This window comes from Astatotilapia calliptera, chromosome 22 (genome assembly GCF_964374335.1).
Source record: "Astatotilapia calliptera chromosome 22, fAstCal68.1, whole genome shotgun sequence".
NCBI lineage: Eukaryota > Metazoa > Chordata > Actinopteri > Cichliformes > Cichlidae > Astatotilapia > Astatotilapia calliptera.
The window spans coordinates 19217595-19238253 of NC_137442.1; the positions used below are offsets into that span (position 1 = coordinate 19217595).

Sequence of the window (20659 nt, forward strand, 5' to 3'; positions counted from 1 at the left end):
GCCGAGACCGGAGCGCACGAGAGACAGAGAGCTGGAATTGCAGAGGCAGAGACGCACGGGCGCACGGTCGATTTTCGCCTCCCGCATAGTGGGGAGTCCCGCGCCTGTCACCCCAAACCGAAGCACAGTGTTCGCAAGCGGCTGTGTCAGCACCTGAATTAGAAAGAGGACGGTGAAGCAGCACCCCTGCTCCTTATTTTTTACATTTTCTCCCCTTTCTGTTTTTTTGCTTTCCCGTCTTTTGTGGTGCAGATATTGATGTGAGCCAGAGGAGCGGTTTTTCTGTTGAGCCGCTCGAGACGGTGGCGCGCGGCGGGAGAATACAGCGTTTACATTGATGTGGGAGGACTATCTCCTTCCGACACGGGGAGCTGAGATGAAGGGGGAATGCTGTTCGCTGACGGCTGCAGCCGTCAAGGCAACGGCTCCGTGACCCGGGCGGGAAGAGGAGTGAGCGCCGCCGCCGACAGCTGCGCGAGCCCCTAGCCAGCGTTGACACCGCAACAGCTCCAGCGGGCAGCGCGAGCCTCCAGACTCTGTGTCCCTTGGTGAGTGCGCGACCTATGTACAAAACATTCAAATTTTGCTCGCCGTCCACTCAGCCAGCTGTGCTGCGCACCTCTGGCTTTCTTTCTGAGTTTTAAAAAAAATGTTTTTCTTACACTAACCTCATCGGCGCAGTCACCTGGACGGAGCTCTGCATGCGTGCCGCTCGTGCTGCTGGGTCATCTGGGCTTTACTGTGGGCATGCAGCGTGTGTGTGGTTAGACCTTAAATGATGATGTTCAGACACACGCGCGTGCGCTCACACACACATACACACGCGCGTGCGCGCAGTGTAGTTCCGTGCGTGAACCCAGTGTACCCTCACCTATTTTTCCTCACTATTTGCAAGATTCTCACCTCTTAGCCTCATTATCACTGAATATATATGTACAGTGAAGGTAGGGCAGCAGTGTACAGTAGCACCCCGGGTACTGTCACACTGCTGACACACAAACACAGACCCACACACACATATGTTCTCTTCTGTTCGTTTAATGTCTGCACAGATTTTTACCTGTGGGTCAGCTTGATTGGACTTTTATAATATCTATATATTTACATATCAGTGTGCATGTAGTACAGATGTAGCTGTGAGCACAACTCCTGCTGGCGGACAGATGTTTTTCTGAAGCAGAGCATCCATCCAGCCCTCTGGTTTCCTTCTCGGCAGCCCCCCAGATCTGTCACGGCAATAAGGCAGGACGCAGCAGCAGCACATCCTGCAGTGGCAACAGAGGCAGTGTGTTGGAGACAAGGCATACTCATGGTGGTGATTATCAGCTCTTGTCTATGGTTTAGTAGAAAAGGAGGGAGGGGGTGCAAAGAAAAAAAGGAGAGAGAGAGGGTGCAGAGGAAGTGCAAGAAAGGAGAAGAAGAGGGGATGAGAGAAGTCAATGTCAGTGTCTGGGCAGTGACAGTTCGTTATTTAAGGGCCCCTCAGAGACGTGCACAGGCTGCCCTAGTGCAGGTGCTGTTAGTATGCAGAGTGATGCTCTGTCTGTCTGTCTGTCTGTCTGTTTCTCACTCACACAGTCTCACTCTCTCAGTGGCTGGTTGAAGAGTGAGTTCTCTTTTTGGCAGGTCCACTTGGACATAATGAATAATTTCAACCCTCTGAATGCTGGAATGAAAAGGAAATGGCCTTACCTTGGCATTCAGCCGCTGTCTGTCAGACTTGTCTTGAGTGCATGGTAGTGTGTGTGTGTGTGTTTGAGAGAGTGAGTGACAAACAGAGGGAATGTGAACATATAACAGCTTAGGCCCATTGTGCTTCCTACCTGTGTGAGCGGGGCTAGTTGTCATAGCAACGGCCTTGTAGCTCCGTTGATGTTCCTCCTGTCCTCATTGGCAGGGTCAGCGCACCTAACACACCACATCTCGTCTCAAATCTGAGTGTGTGTGTGCTTTGGAGGTACCTTTTGTTTGTGCCTTGCTGCAGTTTGTAGGCGTATAGGTTGATGGCACAGACAAGTCAGTGTGTGTGTGTGTGCGTGTTTTGAATGTGTGTGTCTGTGTGCGTGTAACAAAGATACACCCTGCTGATATGACAGCCGACAGCTCAACCAATCACCTGTTTCCTCTCTCTCTGCCTATCAGCATGTGAGGTTGCCATAGTCAGACGTCCCCTTGATATGGAGGTCGTCATGGAGATGGAGAAGACAGAATGGACGCACATATTCACCTATAAGCACACGCACACACACACGCACATAAACACACACACACAGGGCATGGAATGGTACAGTATAGCCACTGACTTCCACTGATTTCTCAGTGTCTTGGCAAGTTTTGAGCTAAGCAGGATGGTGCAACCTGTTGAATGGAGGTTTTGATGCATCAACTCTGCACACAGGGCTTTTCACGTCAGAGCCAGGATCATTGAGTAAAACTCTCTGTGGTCTTGTGACAAATCATCTGCTTAAGTTGAGCCGCACACACAAATCGGGATGCACCTTTATATTGGCCAAATATCTAACATAAAATAATGTTTACCAATTTTGTGCTGGCTAAACCTTCAAAGATATTGTGAGGATGATTCGAAAGACTTTGAAACAGTTGAGTTATTTTTGTCATACTGGAGATTTCCGTTTCTTTGTTGTCAAGGTGTAATAAATAACTACAAAAAACAAAACAGAAAAAAAAACAGAAAAATGCCACCATTCTGGCAAATTTTTATAAAAATCTGCACTGGCTCATAGCTTCATAATTGGTGCATTCTTGAATGCAAACAGCGGAGATTAAATCTGAAAGGATATCCTATAGGAGATTGGATCTGTTCAAATGCTTATTCTCCAAAAAGAAAGGACTCTCCTTAGTTCTGCAAAGCATCTGCCTTCTAGCTGTGTGCAAAACTGGCTGAATGCAACAAAGTGAAGTTTTTTTTGTTTTTTTTTTTAAACAACAGCTGAAGATCATTGTGGCTCTCAACTCTGAACCCTTCACAGCAGCACTCAGGGAAAAGGGAATTTAAACCATTATCTTAAATGAGTCCAGCAATTAATAATACTTTGTACTTGAAATGCCTCCCAAAATACAGAAGTAACTGATTGCAGAGCACAGATTAACCAACACACCACAAATAAGCCATTCACTGTCCTCAAAGCAACAGAATTTGGTTGGATAGCGTTCAGAGTTGTTAGCGGTTCTCTCTAAAGCTGGGATTTTCACCTCGATTTGCCCAGAGGCCATCTTTATGCAATGACAGGAGGCCAGAGGCCAGTTAATAAACAAACAATAATATTTCTAGTATAAAACAAATAAACATTAAAAAGACCCAACCTTTTTTTTAAGACCTATGTAACATATCATACTGCATCCAGTTGTTCCACTGTGCTTTAGCTCCAAACGGTTACATGTAAACCACTCAAACACAACCTGAACCTCTTCAGTCAGTTTTATTAAAGGAGTTAGCCAGCTGGCATCCTCTGGTGGGTCTGATTTGTCCTCTGAGCCTAAGTTGAGTATCGCCATACAAACAAAATTAATGCTTATTTTGCTGTTGTTTCTAAATCATTGGTGGAAAAAAAGGAGGAAAAAAAACCTGACATCATGTACTAAAAGACCTCTAAATTAAATGTAGAGTGAAAGGACATGTTTGGGCATATTTAAAAACTTTTTCTCTGCAACAAGCCACTATTGGCAAAAAATAATAATTAGTCACTACTTTGTCCTTGGGGTGAAGGGTTCCGTCTTTTATGACTCTTTTTAATCTAATGGTTACCTGAAGTGAAATAGCTTTTGCCACAGGCAGGTAAACGTGGTTCAACTCCCCCCCCCCCCCCCCCCCCCCCACACACACACACACGCACGGATGCACCCACACACACAGCAACCGTTTAGCATTAGTGTAAGCAGTGTTTGTATGCTCCATTCTGTCACCTCCCACACGATACATTCATAAAACGGCTCCTCCGCGCCAAAAGCGGTGACTCAAGAGGAGACATCTACCCTTCTCTTTTTCTCTCGCCTCCTTCCTTCCTTTAACCCCACTGCTCTCCATACACCTGTCCTCCAGTCAGTGCCACCCTCCTCCCCCAACACACCTTTCTTTTTTCCTCCTTTCACTTGTCTTTTTCACTCCTTCAGCCTCTCCTTTCATACCCCCCCTCCAACGGGTCTGGTTGCAGCCGGTTTGAGTCTGACAGTGGAGAGGAAGCACCGACCTCTCACCTCCGGAGGATGGAGCGAGGTGCGGCGGGGTGTGGGGATAGGCAAGAGGAGAGGGATGATGGAGGGCAGTGGGGTGGAGGGGGAGGCTGCTGAGGGAGAAGGCGAGAGAGAGGTCAAAGAACAGGAGGGATTTGTGAGGGAAGAGAGCTGGGGGAAGGGACGGAGGGAGGGAGAGCACATGAGACAGAGAGAGGACAGAGGGGTCAGGAAGGAGAAAGGGTGATAAATGAAGGGAGAGCGGCAAAGATGGAAGTATGGGGAGGGAAGGATTGACCGGCGCAGAAGGGATGAGAAGGAAAGAAAGACAGAGTGTGAAGCTGCTGTGTACCTCCCTAACAAGCTGGACAGAATCAGCTCAATTATTAAAGAGGAGCGAGAGATGGGGAAAACACGCAGACACAGACGTACACGCACGCACAAGAAGCATCTCTCCGTGTCTGGGCACACAACACGATCGCATCATCATCATCGCAGACACACACACACCTATCTGCACATGTGCAGCTTTGTGTTTCTTAGAGTTTCTGTCTTTATTTTTTTTTTTACAGCTGTGTGTGAGTATACATGTGTCTGGATATGTGTGTTTAAAAACAGTGAGTCAGAGGATAAGCAGAGACTTGTTAGTGATTCTCCTCAACACGCACCCCCCCCCCACCCCCCTACTAAACCCCCCCCCCCCCCCCACTACCCAATTTGGCTTCAGCGCCGTCTCAACGTTCCACCAGCGTGGCTTCAATGTCGTCCCATCAATATGAACAGATAATCAGAGCACTAAGGGGTCTGTCTATAAATCCCCACTGTGAGTATAGTTCTCACCCTCTTCCCTTCCTTTCTTCTCTACCCATCTTGTCTGTCTTCCTCCCTCCTCCTCCTCATCTTCCTCTCTCTTGCCCGTTCCACCCTTGTTTCTAGTTCTCTTTCTTCTTTCCCTTTTCCCTCCTTCTCTGAGGAAGTGTATGCCCCCAAGGGACGAAAAGATTCGCTACCTTCCAAGAGAGAAAGAGATTGTGAGCGGCTCTCTCTCGATATATATGTGTGTGTGTGTCTATGTGTGAATGTGTGTCCTCCACATATGTGCGTGCCAGGATGATAGTGTGTGCGTGCGTGAGAGTGAGAACACACACTTCCTGAGACGGAAAGGGAGACGGCGAGAGAGAGAGAGAGAGGCAGGGGATGAGCAAGTGAGGAGCAAGTGAGAGACTGAAAGCAGGAGGCTGTGGAGGGGGGAGGAGAGAGAAAGAGATAAGAGAGAAAGACAGAGACTAGTCGGGGAGAAGGGGGAAGATGGATGAATGCACTGCGCACCAATTGTGTGTGTGTGTGTGTGTGTGTGTGTGTGTGTGTGTGTGTGTGTGTGTGTGAGTGTGAGAGAGAGAGAGAGAGAGAGAGAGCAATGGTAAAGAGATGCAGGTAGACAGAGAGGGACGGAAGGGTTTCTTATCCTCTCAGCAGAAGTCATAATTTCTTAGAGCGTGCACAGATGTGTGTATGTGTGTTTCGTGTGCATGCCTCATTGTGTTTGTGTCTGAAAGTGTTACCTCGCACAGGCTTGAGGCCAAGAACCACAGCACAGAGAGGTACAGTGGTGTAGCGCTGGTGTGTAGTGTCAGCCGTACACGTGTGTGTGTGTGTGCGTGCGCGCTTTCTGAGAAATGTGTATGTTGAGGCTATGGCTGATGAGCTGTCAGTACCTACAGTTGGAATGTTCACAAGGCGGCCATTGTTGTTCAAACAGCCAGCAGCCTTCTCCTTGGCAACGGGCGCTGCAGCAGCGTCTCCCACAGCAACTGTGGAACAGGAGTATGGAGGGAGGAGGAGGAGGAGTCAGGAAGTCAGGGCCGCAGCACGGAGGCCCCTCTCCAAAACACTGGCCTCAAGGTCTGAGTGTGTGTCGGGGTCCAAGCATCTGGTTTGTGTGTCCTCAATGTGTGCGCTGGATGTGCGTGACTGTTTTCACGTGTGCCGGTATGTGTGGCTGTTAAGTGTGGGTTTTCATCAGTGTCAGCGTGTAGCGTGCTTCAGCGTGTGTGTCTGCGTGTGTGCGCACCTGTGTGAACTGTAAGTGGGAGTGTTTCTGTATTTGCACCTAAGTGGTTGGTTTCATCTTCCTGTATTTGCATGTGTTTGTGTATGTGTGTGTATGTGTGTGTGTTTTTCCAGACATATCCCTGTGTATGTGTGTCCTTGTTCATGTGTTTCAATGCGTGCGCACATGTGCACACTCCTCGCTGTTCCCAGCTGGCGCAGTTGGTCACATGACCCGAATGAGGGGCGGCCATCAGCAGCGCCAGTAAACTGCCTGCAGGAGAGTGAGAGAGAGAGAGAGAGAGGAGAGAGTGTCAGGCTGAGTTGAAGATGAGGAAGGGGGTGTTGGGGAGTGGGAGCTGTGGGAGAGAAACTAGGGGCAGGAGGTGGGTGGTAGTGGTGGTGCGAGAGTGGGGGGTACTGGGGAGATGAGAGAAGGAACAGTGAGAAAGAGGAGTGAGGAGGGGCTAAGGAAGGAAGGGGTAATACGGTCCTGCTCGTCTTAAAATAACTACAGCATGTAGGTTCCTGCAGAAACAACAGGAGAGAGACAGGCAGACAGTGAGACAGTCAAATGGGGGGTGTTTGTTGGTGGTAGTGGTGGTGGAGGGTCCTGGTTTTGTGTTGTCTAGTGTTTGGAGCTACTTCTCCAATCCCCTGTGTGCATCCTTGGCTGAGCTGCCACTGTATCTGCTCTGTGTGAAGTCTGTTTACGTTAGATGCGTTTCTGTCTGTCTGCCTCTTTTTGTTTGTCTGCACATATGGTTTATGTGTTGGTCTCTGCTCATTGATATGCTTTGTGTGCATCCTTGGTGTGTGTACGTGCGTGTGTTCGTGCGTGCGCGCACACGCCTACTCTTGGCAGGAGATACAGCGCGCGCACTGATGATGGAGATCATTAGGAATTTCCTGCAGCTGGGAAGGTGGTTGCAGAGGGGGGGGGGGGGGGGGGGGCAGCAGGACGGGTGGGATGTGAGTGGGTGAGAAAGAGAGGAGAGGTCAGAGTGAAAGAAGTGTGGGTGGGTGGGTGTATGCGTGTTTGGGGGGGGGGGGGGGTCTGTATGTAAAGGGTGTTCCTTGGACTGTCTGTGTTTGACTGACGTGTGTGGATGGAGCTGCAGCTCACCAGGGTTCGGTTTTGTTCTGAGGGGATGTTGATGGTAATTTGTGTGCGGGGATGTCGGCGGTCTGTACGTAACACCGCTTTGGCACACTTACCAGCACCTCGAGCTCTCAGACAACCCAGGTCTGCTGATCAGAAGAGTTTGCATATGGTTAAAGCTTAGCTGCTCACTGTTTTTGCCTGTTGGGCTGCAGTGCACTGCAGTTGAGACAGGACCTTATAACTTGAGTTTTACTCTTTGTTTATTGAGTTAAATTAAAACTTTTGAGAAATTGGCTAAACTAATAAAGATTCAATACTGAAAACTTTTTTTGGAAGGGAAAAAATACCTATTATCCAAATGTCAGACAGCTATTTTAAAGCTGATGTCTAAGTTCTGTTTAGGTTTAGCTCATGTTAAATGAGGATATTCTTGTGTATTGTAATGCAGCTCAGAATGAACAAAGTTAAGTCTTCCTTCAGACTAATGGAAAGAAACTGCTCACATTTAGTACTTTTACTCTTCCAGACTTTCTCTTCTGGGCATTTATGCAAATTAGCGCATATTTAACAGGATAATACCTCATTAACATAAGTTAACATAAAATTTCATAAACTTGTATTGTCTCACTACAAGGAATTGACTGATAAGAGTTTCACGGTGACTTACTACTAATGCTCCAACTTTTTGCCTGTAAATACTACTTTCCAATAAAAATGTGTTGACATTTTTACAATTCGTAGCTTTAGAGTCTCTCACACTCTGAGCTGGAGCTCTCCACTTTACATACACCAGACTCTTCAGTTTTATTCCCGTCTATATTCTGAAGAGAGATTTGTCCCTATATTGTTCAGAGGTTGATTTATAGTATGATTTAATCATAAAAATGTTTTCCTTTTCTGGTTGTGAACAGCATTTTCCAATTTATAAAGTGCCAAACGACATTCCCTTTGACTCTGCAGATAAATATTATAATGTAACAAGAATTGTGATCCTGGCTTTATCTGGTGTTCAGTTTTCCCTTCTGGAAAAGTAGGCAGATTAGTTCATATTTAGATAGATAATGCCTTATTTGCATACGTAAACCTGAAACCTCAGCAGAACTTCCAGTATGTACAAAAACACCTTCATGTAAGTAATCAAGTGTGGCATATCGATTTACCTGTATTGTCTTTCCTTAACCCTTGAAAACCTACTAGGAGTAACCCTTGAAGGTCTTTTCTGAACTGAGCAGTTTCTGTCATATTTCAGGCCCAACAAAATGACTGGATCTGAATTTATGAGGGTGGACTTCGCTTTTCTTACTAACCACGTCTTCACTGATATATACTAAGGTGTCAAAACTCATCATACAGGGTAGATCGTCAAATGTTGCATTTATGGGCCAAAGTGTTAAAGTGCAACATCAAGTAATGCTCCTATATGGTACTGACACTACGTAATGTGTAATGTGTGAAGCTGGAGCGACAGCGCCAGTCAACGACTCAACAAGTTGCTTGGTCACAGTGTCTCATTGAGAAGTGTTGGATAACCGAACGTTATATTCTGGATATCAAACCAATCGCAAACAAGCAAACAATAAAGCCTCGCATCTACAAAGACTTAAAATTATGATCAAATAGCCAAATGTGAGCAATATCAGCCTTGCATTCACCTATGGAAAAGGGGTAAACACCCCAAAACCGCTGCCTGCACGCGTGTCTGCTACATTTTTAGAAAGTACACACACTGTTGCTGTGTTTTTCTCATGTTTCCGTTCACCGATGATTTCCGTGGAAGGATTTTATTGTTGCGTGTATGTTTGTTGGAGCCGAAGGTTGGGGTTGCGTCAGGGTTGAGGTGATGGAGCGACGAGAGCCTGACGGTGTAGTCGAGCCGCTGCGCGGTGTCACTCAGCCTCTGCGGACCCCTTGACCCACTTCCCCCTCCCCACCTCTCATGCTTCTCTGTTGGCCTCACATACACTTTTTCCATCTTGCTCCCTCTGTTTCATCCCCCCTTCTTCTTCTTATCTGTCTAAACCTCTCGGTGGAGCCCCCTCCTCCCCTCACCACCTCTCTCTCTCACTCACTCTCTTCTCTATGTCCCCCCCCTCCCTTACACCCCCCCATGCTGTTTCGGTGCTGCTGCCTGTCTCTTAGCAACAACTGCACACCCGTTAGAGCTCAGTGAGTGCTTTTACAAACACACCCAGGAAGACACACTTATACACGAGCACACTGGTGCGTGCGCGCACAAACACAACCATACACACTGGGTCTAGTTCCTCATTGAGGGTTTCTGCTGGCAGGCCTGTGAGTCTGCAAGCCTTTGTGGCAGTGAGATAGATGGGAACAGAATAGATATGCTTTACAGCTACCATGTACAGAGTCATTGCGCCTCTTAGACTACGCACCAACAGGCCAGTGGCCCAAACTGGAAATTGAGAGGTTCGAGTCTCTCTCTTTCTGTGTCGCTCCCTCTGTTTCCTTTCCCCCGCGCTTGCACAATTAGACCTAAAAGTTTTCCGAGAAAAAAAAGAAAATGTGCAAGATGAAAACTGTTCAAACAGTATCATTCATACGAGAGCTGCTCTTTGTGAAACAGATTCAACAGATCATCATGTGGGAGCAGCGCGCACCCTCGGCTGTTTTCACAGAGACAATACTACGCGACTGTGTGTTCCAAAGCCCCAGAGCCATTCACAGCAAAAAATGCACCAAAACGCATTCGCTACGTATGACGGTGATTACATTGGAATGGCGGCTGATGGATGCCAGGAGTGTTTGCTTAAAACAATGAATCACAGTGGGAGCATTTGATTGGCTGGCATCTAAAACCCTGTCAGAAAACCCCCCGCAGAGCACAGTAGAGGGATATTTGCATGTTTGTCTTTGTTTGGCGTGTGATCGTGCATGGGTTCACATGTGTGCGTGATATGTCTGTCTTTATGTGTAAATCGATGTGCGAGTGTGTGGGAGGATGGAGCTGTGGGGGCATGTTTTGCATGCGCGTTTGCGTGCTGGCATGTGTCGCTGGTGCGTGTGCGCCTCTGAGTGACAGCGCGTGCACGCATGTGTGTGCGTGAGCGCAGCGAGCGCATGTGACGCAATGCTTAATTAAAGCATGTGCTCTTCTTGTTCTCTCACAAACTGGTCAGATGAAGCCTTAATTAATGAGCGCTGTTAATTAGACGAGAGAGAAAGTGAGAATGAAAGTGGGAGAGGCGGAGGAGGGGTGGGGGAGTCTGAGGTAGCGCTGGGAATGGGGGGGGGCTGTGTGGGTGAGAGGGGGGTTAAAGAAAGTATGTTTAGCGTGTTTGTGTTCATCTCCATGTTCGTCTGTCCCAGTTGTGTCATTCCTCAGAGCAGCAGAGCACCGAGGTTTGCTCTGCTCCATGTGTGCAGCCGCAAAACTCTGCTACAGCGAAACTCTCCCACTTCTTCTCCTCTACTCCCTCTACTCTTTTGTCTTCCTCTCGCCTCCTCTTCACCAACTTTTGCTCCCTCATTTTGCCAAAAATCTGTCTGCCTGTCTCTGCCCCGCTACCGACTCAATCATATCTTTCACCTTCCTGTTCTTCTTCTTCTTTTTTCTCTCACTCTTTTCATATGTTCTCACCCATTCACTCTCCCATTCTCCCATGTCTCACACTCCCCCTTTCTCCATCCCCGCCTTTCTCTCTCTCTCCCTGTCCTTCACCCTCCCTCCTAATCAGAGCCATATGTTGGAGAGGGAGGCAGGGAGATCTGACGATGGACATAATTGTGTTGAATGTAGACCGTGCGGTACAGTGTTGGGAGTCAGCCGTGTGCGTATGTATAAATTAAGTTTGCAAATGTTGCGTTTACTTGTGATTGGATGCAGTCACATGTGAGTCTCACACCACACGGGGCTGAGATTTCACAGCACTTCTGCCTGCACTTCTCCCCATGCTTTGGGTTTCTATAATCCCTCCATCGCTCCTGTCTTTCTGTCACCTTCATCTCTCCATCCTCTTAACACCTCTCCATTCACCACCTCTCTGCTTCCCCCTGGTGGATGTGATTATTCACACATTCTCATTCTTGTTGCACCCTCAGAGTCTAGAGCTTTGTAATGCATTTGGAATAGTTTTGGTGAAACGTGGCACGAGCAGTGACAGTGTGTGTGTATGTGTGTGTGGGCGCACGCACCCATGTCTGCTGTGCGACATGATTCAACAGTTGAATTTCTTTGCATTTTTCAACAACATATACATCCTCTCACTCAAATATCGCACATGCGGCAAAAACATTACTGTCGCGTATTGATGATCCTCTGAGTATTTATACCAGCATACGCTTGTACCCACACTATGCTGGAACACATCAGAATGAAACACTAACTACAATTAGACTTTAAAAATTTATACTGCAAGTCATCCTCCAAAATAATTGCATGAGATAGTGCAGCCCGCACCAAAATACTGATTCTAGTCTGGCCTGATGCATGCTGTGACATCATGTACTAATCTCTTTTTCTCTTGTTCTTTCTGCTCCACCCTCCTCCTTTCTTTTTTCTCCTTTCATTTCCCCCCACTCCGCATTTTCCTCCACCTTCTTCAACTCTTTGTCCCTTCCCCCTGTCTGTATCTCTATCTTTCTTTCTCTCACTCCAGCAACCATGGGCAAAAGACAGGAGCAGAGGGGAGAGGGAGAAGTATGTGAGCTCTCCACTGCAGTATTGATGACCCAATGATCCCCTGCAGAACAGAGCCAGTCAGGCAGACAGAGTGAGGCTCAACTCAGAATCAAAATCAGAATCAGTGCCATGATCGTTTGGTAAAAGCAACAAATTGAACAGGATATGAATGGTAAATGTAATCTAATGTTGTAATGCTGCTGTGTGGGTGGCACAGTTAATAGAGGAGAGTGCATCATGGATTAGGTTTATGGCCCATTGCCAAAAATGTTGACGATTCGATTTCACAATCGCAATTACATCTCTGCAAATTTTTCTACGTGTTCCATAATTTATGCTTAGCAAAAGCCATTTTTGGGGGTGGGGAGACTCATGGGGTTTGGATTAAATGTCTTAAATTCAAGGAGGAGGTTTTAACATATTTATGGGCTTACTTTTCAGTTGGTAATATTGTTTTCGTATCTGTCTTTAGGTTTTTGAGTCTTCTTGCCAGCTGTTAGAGGACGACAGCTACAAAGAAGAAATACCCATTTACATAAATCTGAAAACATCCATCTTTTCCCTGCCTCAGTGCCAGCAAAACTGTGTCCTGAATGAGTAGCTTATCAGATCACCTGCATTCAGGCCAAACTGGGGCTCCAGTGGGCTGTGGTGAGGCTCGGACTGAAGAAAAGGGGTGTGTGCCGGGGCTCGAGGAGCTTGAAGCGCTCGAAGGAGCGGAGTTCTGGACCAGGGAGCTCACGCTCCAGGGGGGGTTCCAGGATCCTTCTCATGATGGACTGACGCTGGTAACATCCGACCACATTCCCTCCTCCTCTCCGTCTGCCCTGGCCAACGGCCTCCATCTTCAGAGGAGGCTGGGGCACAGCAGTTGCCGGCGGCGGCAGACAGAGACTCACACGACTGCTGAGACACATACGTTTGCAGAGACGTTTCGAAACATGCAAACACACATAGACCCAGATGTGCATGCACAGGCTTTTTCTCATGCAAATATGGAGAACTGTGGACTCACGGATGTGAACTCACACGCAGCTTCTGTAGGGCCAGAACTCTCCAAATCTCTTACACCAGAGGCCATACACTCACCGCAGCCCTTGTCTTTGGCGCTAGGCAATCATCCTGCCTCCACCAATCAGCTGGCAGCCCCGGTCCGAACTGCAGAGACAGACGTGCCCTCAACATTTTGTCCAGTCCCTGCTGGTCCAAACTCAAACACTGACTCCTCCCCACTTCCCATAGAGACAGAAAAAAAGTATGCACTCCGTAGCTCTGGACGTCCCCGCTTTCCCTGTCACCTGCGCAAATCCTCACGCCTCCGCAGAAGCATTGAGGATGGGGAAAAAAAAGCAGGGAGGGAAAAGGGAGGAGAGGAGGATGAGGAAGTATTAGAGGAAAAGATCTGGAGGGTAAAAGAGGAGGAGGTGGCAGTTGGTGATAAAGAAGAGCATTCATCTGTGGAGGCTGTTCTCCCTGCAGTTACCAGTCACACAGACACTGCTCTTGCTCTAACTGTACCTAAACCTGTTCCTAAAGCTATACCTAAACCTGGTCCCAGACTCGGCTATAGACCTGGACCTAAATCCAGGTCCAGGCCCTCAACGAAACCTGTTCATAAAGCAGGCCCTAAAAGTGTAATGAAACAGCGTCAGGCAGCCCAGGCTATCCACGATCACGCTACTCCTCATCTCTCATTTGGGAACACGCCCACAATCCCTGGATCTCTGCTAACGATGAAGGAGGAACCCGTTGCGGAGTTGAGGGTATGTCCTCCCAGTAATGGCAGACGTGGGCGTTTTGTTGGTGTAAGTTTATTTTTTAGTCACATATCGCTGCATCACCACTTCTTTTTGACATTACATATAACGTCATATTATTCACTAATGAACATTGAGTCAATTTGCTGTCGCAGCTGTTTTACCTTTGTGTCTGCTTTACAGGTGAGGAGGATTGTTGTCAAAGTGGCACGCATTCCAGTCAGCCTTAGCCGGCGACAGAAGAGCTACAAAATTTCTAATCTGGAAACGATCACGGGGACGGAAAAGAGTAATGATGGCAACGTGGAGGGCTCAGAGGCAGCCCGAGAGCCAACTGCGCTCCTCCGAATGAAAAACAACGGAAAGAGTGTGATGGTGATGTTCCCTCCCGGAGAGCTCCCTGTTATCCTCAAACGCAGGCGGGGACGACCGCCTAAACAGCCCCTGCCAGGAATACAGGGGGAGCCTCCAAATGCTGGGAACCCTGGTGGTAATGGAGACCAGCCCAAGAAGCCCCGAAGGCGGCGACGGACTAAACTCCCTTATCCTTATCCATCCTATGTTAATGACACGAATGATGTGAAAATCGAATATGGGGATGTTCTCTCCAAACTGGCCTTTTTAAACCGCCAGCCTCCTGCCACTGGCCGCTGCTCCCCCCCTCGTTGCTGGACACCTAGTGAGCCAGAAAGTTTTCATACCCCCTCAGAAAACCCTGGAATATCCACCCTGCTCCACCGGCTCACTGGGTTTAGACGCCCACGGGGTGGCAGAGGAGGAGGTGTTGGACGGGGAGGAGGAGCAGCAGGGGGGATCGGAGGCAGAGAGTGTAATAAGAGCACCTTCAGTGACTTCTTTGAATCTATCGGAAAAAAGCGGAAACTGAGCCCCCTGTCTGAGCATGGATTACCTAGGAAAAGAGGGAAGGGTGTGGGTGGAGGTGGGGTGGGCAGAGGAGGCGGTGTAGTAGGAACAGTGCCTGGGGGTGAGAAAATAGTCAGGAGGAGACGTATGAAAAAAAATGGTGCATTCAAAGGGAGTGGGGTGTCCATGGGGCAAGACTGGCCCAATGGGGCAGGTGGCTGGGGTGAAGAGGGACCTATGGATAAACAGAAAGGCTTGGGTGGGTATCAGCTCTGTGGAACTCCAAGGGGGGGCTTCTCCTCCTGTGAGCTTGGACGGGGAGGTACCTACAGCAGCCCAGGTGGGAGCAGAGGGGTTGGGCCAGCTGGGGAGGACTCACAAGGCCTCTTCGCTGGTTATTTCCGATCACTGCTCGACTCTGATGATTCCTCGGACCTGCTGGACATCTCCTCCGCACAGTCTGACCCCCGCAAAGCTTCATCTACCCCTGGATACGAGCCATCCAGCCCAGCTACCAGTCACAACTGGTCTACCGCATTCTCTAAGTGGAGCACTAAGGGTGCAAGTTCTGGGGCGGAGGGTTCAGGCCAGACACCTGGCTCCTCAAGCAGGCCTCCATATAGCTATGCCAGCCTTGCCCAAACATCTCCCACCACTTCTACCTATCCTAAATCCACTCCTCCATCTCTCTCACACTCTCCTAGCTCCCCCCATCCCGCCTCTTATGGCCACTACTCTTCTGGCTACTCCTGCTCCTCTCCTGTGGTGCCACAGAGATCCTCAGACTGCAGCTGGTCTGGTAACAACATTGGCAAGGCCAACCCTGTCGGTCCAATGGGTTATTCTAGCTATCAAGCCACAGCCAAGCGAGGCTACGGTGGATATCCAAGTGCAAGTCATTCCTCTGCAATGCGGGGGGACCCAACAGGGCCGACGTCACCTGGAGGAGGATACATGTCTGTGGCCAAAAGTAGCCCCTTCAGCTCCTCCTCCCTAGAGGGTTACAAACAATACAACCCCAATCAGTGGAACTTCAGGTAAATCACTTCTACCACTCAGGTGTCATTAAAAGAAATCCTACATTAACTAATGGAAGTAAATCTTAAATTATCACACAAACATTTGACTTGGTTTTAATGAAACTTAAATGTAAATGTAGGTAATTAAATATTTTATTTGACAATAAACAAAAAAAAAGGTGCAAATCAGGCTTTTAGATATCTGAATAACCCGATCACGTCTGATGATTATATTTCTCAGGATGAATGTTTCACTCCAGCATGCAATTTTCAATATCACCATGCCCGCCTTGTGAAAATTAAAATTTTGGCTAAATATTCCTCATCCTTACCCAGCTTACAAGTGCACTGTCATAGCCTGCCACTGAGATTTCTCCTGTTACTGATTTGTGAAACTGCAACAAAGAGCAGTGAAAACTCTTTTGCACAAATACTGCTTAAGTGTTTTTATTTATTGTATAATACATGTTGGTATTCTTATTATTTATTTTTTTCAGACAAGGTTACAGTGGCTGGTCAACAGACAGCTTTGGACCTCAGTACCATGGCTATAGTGAATATGGATCCAATGAGTCCAAAGACATCTTGGATATCTCAAACTACACCCCCCAGAAGGCCAAGCGACAACCTTTCCCTGAAAGTTTGTCAGAATCTTCTTCTGACTCTTCACATCTTGGCTCCACAGCCACTAATAGTGGCCCTAGTTCCACATGCGGCACGTACAAACAGAATGAGGTTGTTTCTGTTAGTGGAGAAGGGGGCCAGTCAAGTCTGTCCAGCCTGGAGAAGCTGATGATGGACTGGCATGAGAGTGCCTCGGGACCTTCTTATAACTGGAGCCAGAATGTCCTCTTCCAGGGCGGGGGGACCAACAAACCCGGCCGTGGTCGCAGGAAACGGACTGAGCCACATTTAGAAAAAGAAGGAGTTTCTGCTTTGCACTCTGATTCCCCATCCAGTCCCTCACCAACACCTGCTCCTGGACCTAAGCGCGGAGGGGTCGGAGGACGGGGCAGGGGGTCGAGAGGAGGCAGAGGAGGTCTGTCTCCCTGTCAGAGGGAGAGGCCAGCAGGATCCAAAGGGAGGGGCAAGGCTGCGTCTACGTCAGCGGTGGGACCAGCGGTGTCTGCTGTAGGTCCAGAGGGGTCCGGGCTGTTTCAGGAAGGGCTGGATTATTACAGTGGAGACAGTAGCAGCCTTTCTCCTTTGGCCACTCCTAATCCTGCGCCACCTTCCAGCTACCTCCAGGACCCCTGTGAGTACCCCTCCCCCTATTCTGCCCACCCCTCCACACCATCCTCTGAGGAGCGATATCCGGCCTTATACCCTGGAGAATCCTCCTCTTCCCTCTCACCCAGTGTTTCCTCTCCCCCTTATCCACCCAAGCCCACCCCTCCTCCACACCAGTCCTACCACCTTGTCCCCTCCAGGACCTTCTCCCCCTCTTGCTCCCCCTCACCACGGCTAACACCCCACTGCGGCACTGCACTCAGTCCCTCGCACCGCCCCCCTCTGAAAGACCCCCAGTTTTCGCAGTACGACTCGCCCAGCTACTGCAGCTCCCCCTACTGGTACGGACAGACATCGCACAGCGGCAGCCCAAGCCCACACGCTCACTCAAATACAGCTGTGCACGCACACAGCAACCCGCACGCAAGTCCACATGGGAGCACACCGGCTAATTCGCTCTCTAGCCCAAATGCAAACACGCACACACATCTGACTCCAACTCCGCACGACGCACATCATCCCAGCACACAGCCCCACCTGAGCTCACACACAAACACGCATCCAACATCGCACCTACAGAGCAGCCCTCTCTCGCACTCCAACAATCAACCCCACCTCAATGCACACACCAACCTCAACACCCACCTCCCTTCGCATACACACTCCAACCCCAGCCCCGGCCTCCATTGCCATGCAACACCTATGCTTTATGAGGAGCGCAGCCCTCCCGCCGCCATTACCCCACACAAGCGGGATATGACCTCCCACGCCATGAGCACGGGCCATCGGCAGGGGCCCTTGCCTCACTCCCCGTACCCCAAACCTCCCCTGGACTCCTCGCCCCATCAGGAGGACACTAGTGGCTACTCTGTGCCCCAGCAATCCTACCAAGGCATGGGACACCGCTACCCCTCCCAGGCGGCTCAGGGTGGCGGGGTGCTGTGCCAGCTCCTGGACCCAGCCGGTGATGACAGCTTCAGCGTCACAAGCCTGTAACGGCAGGTGAGTGACTGTCGAGGACAACGTAGGTATGGAAAAGGGTGGAAATGCATAAATAGATCCATAAACTGTTAAGCAATGAATGTTACATAATATTCAACTGGATGTAGAAGCAAAATCTTTTTTTTTTATTACTGTTTTGTTATTATTAGACTTACCCCATAAACATGATCATAAAAGGCCAATTCATATCTTCAGTGTATCTAGAACACCAACAGTAAAGGCAGCTTAAAAGACGATGTGTGCTGATAGCACTTATTTGCAGAGCAACACTAACAACAGTATTTTTGTCCAATGATAAATGGAACAGGTCACCTTTTAGTAATAACCCATCAAAAACAATTTAAGCCTCGTCGTGCGAAGCTTATATCTGTGTGCATGAGCAATTTTGTGCCAAGCAACTTTTACAGTAAAAGACGCTACCTTTAATCTGTTTTTGAGCTAATGGGGGGAAAGGACATCAATAATAAAATTGTTTCTTTTCTTTTTTTTAGATCTAAGATACAAAATACTTTAAAAAGGGTGTAGGATGGTCTCAAACCAAACCAAACAATGCTAAAGACATGGGTTCAAAGTTGCATGTTTGAGCCCTGCTCTGCACACTCTCTAGAACCACATTTGCACATTCTTTTTGCCAATTTAATGGAGGTTACAGGTGAATTTGAATGTGTTTTGCTGCAGTTTGTATTTCAAAACCTCTCTAGCTTGTTAAACCCCATATATTTATCTTTAGGCTGAAATGCAAAAGTGCAATTTTCATCAAAATGGACACATCGCTCTGACTAAAATATCCTAAAAATCTTTGTTTTTTTAATAGAAAGTGTCTCATATTACTTTTATTGTCTCTTCTGATCTCTTGTTGTCTCTCCCTCTCTCCGTTTTCCTTTCAGGTGCATTCGATTCAAGCTTTTACAGATTTGCAAACATTTTTTCTTTTTCTTTTCTTTCTTTTCCTTTTTTTAAGGGGACTTCTTTGTGAGGGACTGCGAAATGAAGGGTGAGAATTTAGCTGCCAGCTTTTGGACAGTTAAAGCTTTAATTCTCCAGCACTGACAATCAAGATCAACTCACGTACTCGAGCATGCACATACACAAATGCACACGCACGCGCAAACGCGAGACACGCTTGCGCGGATTTGTTCACTACCTAAACATGACCACATGAAGTCGTACGTGTGCGCACTCACACGCTGGAATGAGGGAACGGCCAGGAGGAGCTGACAGATGAATACCAGACGCTGACGGACAAAGACAAACCTATCTCCTCATCCCTTGGAGTCCTGCTGTGATACATGGAGGACTCTGTTTCCCTTAGAAGTCTAACTCACCAAATCTTTGCGTTATTTATTTTATTTTTTCCCTGTATCTGCAATGTGGGCAAACTAAGATCACACTACTCGCTCTTTCTCTCTGTGTTTATTTCCCCTGTTTTCTCTCCTCCTCTGCTAAACCAGCAACTGTGTTCTGCTCTCAGCTCTGCATTTCTGTCTTGTGCCCAAACTCGAACCGCATCTGAGCCCGAATCAACTTCTGAAATGCCATAAGCCTAGCAAATGTCCCTCTCTGTGCACTCCTTGTGTTGTGTCCCATAAGAGAAAAAGTGGACTCAATCAGTTTCTGCTCTTGAAATACCAGCATCTGTACATATGACTCCAGCTCCAAGCCAGGGGGCCTCTCTTTCGCTGTGAAGGCCCATCATCAACTTGCCCTCCTCTGCGTTCTGCCATGGTTTCTCTGCTCTGTGGGGTGGGTGGGAGGGAGGGGTGGGGGGTTGGGGATACTGCAGCATGGAGACTTAACATCCTGTGTTTTGCTGTTTTAACTACAAGGGAAAGAGACATTGAAATTACACAACGGCCCCAAAGAGACTCTTGTTTTCTCTGTGTGAGTTTGAGACGGAGCGGCTGCGTTCGTGTGACATGCATGTTTTTGTGTGTACGTGTGCCTACATGTGCGTGTATGGGCGTGTGCGTGTGTGTGCCTGTGGGGTCAAAAGGAGTGAAGCTTCCCAGACACCAAAGTCTTGGCGGGGCCTAATTCTTTCTTTCACTCTCTCCCTTCTTTTTTCTGTGGTCTTGTGTTGTTTGGTGGTTTTTGTGATGAAAAAAAATAAATAAATTGTATATCTGTCTGTTACATATCATGTATGTATCTGAGGTGCAAAATATTTAAATACACATTCTGTTCTTGCCATTGGTAATCTCGTCTATAGCATTGAGCTTCTTTGCCGGATTAAGGGGGGAGGTGTGAGTGTGTTTGTGTGTGGCTGTGTTTTAGAGCCTCCCTGAGTATTGGGCTTTGCCCAGGCTGTCTGGGACTGTGAGCGAGTGTGCGAGCGAGCGAGTTCACTCAAGGACACAATTCGACAGGGAGTGAAAGGGAGGGGAGGAGAGGAATAGATGGTGGGGAGAGAGCAGGGGAGGATACGTTGGAGGGAAAAGAAAGAAACCAGACTGAGGAAATCAGAAAAAGGTGTTGAATTGGTTCTTAAAGCCATTAAAACAAAACAAAAAAAATGCGCAAAATTGTAGTTTCACAATTCATCCAAATAAGGAAATGTTTTAAAGCAAGCAACCAAAGACTGCTGGTACAGGAGAGAGCTGACAGGAAAGGAACCCATGCCTATTTCATGCCCTCGCAGGGAAACTTGCTACTATACGGCAAATACTGTACATCTGCAGCTTGTGTATATGCATGTGCATGCCAGACAGAGAATTAGAGAGAAAGAAAGCAGATGGGCTAAGTTTACTGGCTGCATTTTGTGTACAGTTTGTCAACAGACTGACTAAATAGACTCAGACATGGC

General features: G+C 48.1%; 1 protein-coding gene across 3 annotated transcripts; it reads left to right on the top strand.

The window, feature by feature from the left end:
• Positions 1-25: 25 nt before the first annotated feature.
• ahdc1 (AT hook, DNA binding motif, containing 1) lies at positions 26-20053 on the top strand. 3 transcript variants are annotated; one of them, XM_026155658.2, is made up of 6 exons: positions 26-548; positions 11962-12156; positions 12457-13789; positions 13925-15642; positions 16122-17856; positions 18744-20053. In XM_026155658.2, exons 3-5 carry the CDS (start codon positions 12578-12580, stop codon positions 17848-17850), a joined length of 4659 nt encoding a protein of 1552 aa, XP_026011443.2. In that variant the 5' UTR covers positions 26-548; positions 11962-12156; positions 12457-12577; the 3' UTR covers positions 17851-17856; positions 18744-20053. The 3 variants fall into 3 exon arrangements, with proteins under 3 accessions (XP_026011443.2, XP_026011444.2, XP_080152051.1); XM_026155659.2 differs by having other exon boundaries at positions 91-548; positions 11962-12075; XM_080295925.1 differs by lacking the exon at positions 11962-12156 and having other exon boundaries at positions 412-548.
• Positions 20054-20659: the final 606 nt, after the last annotated feature.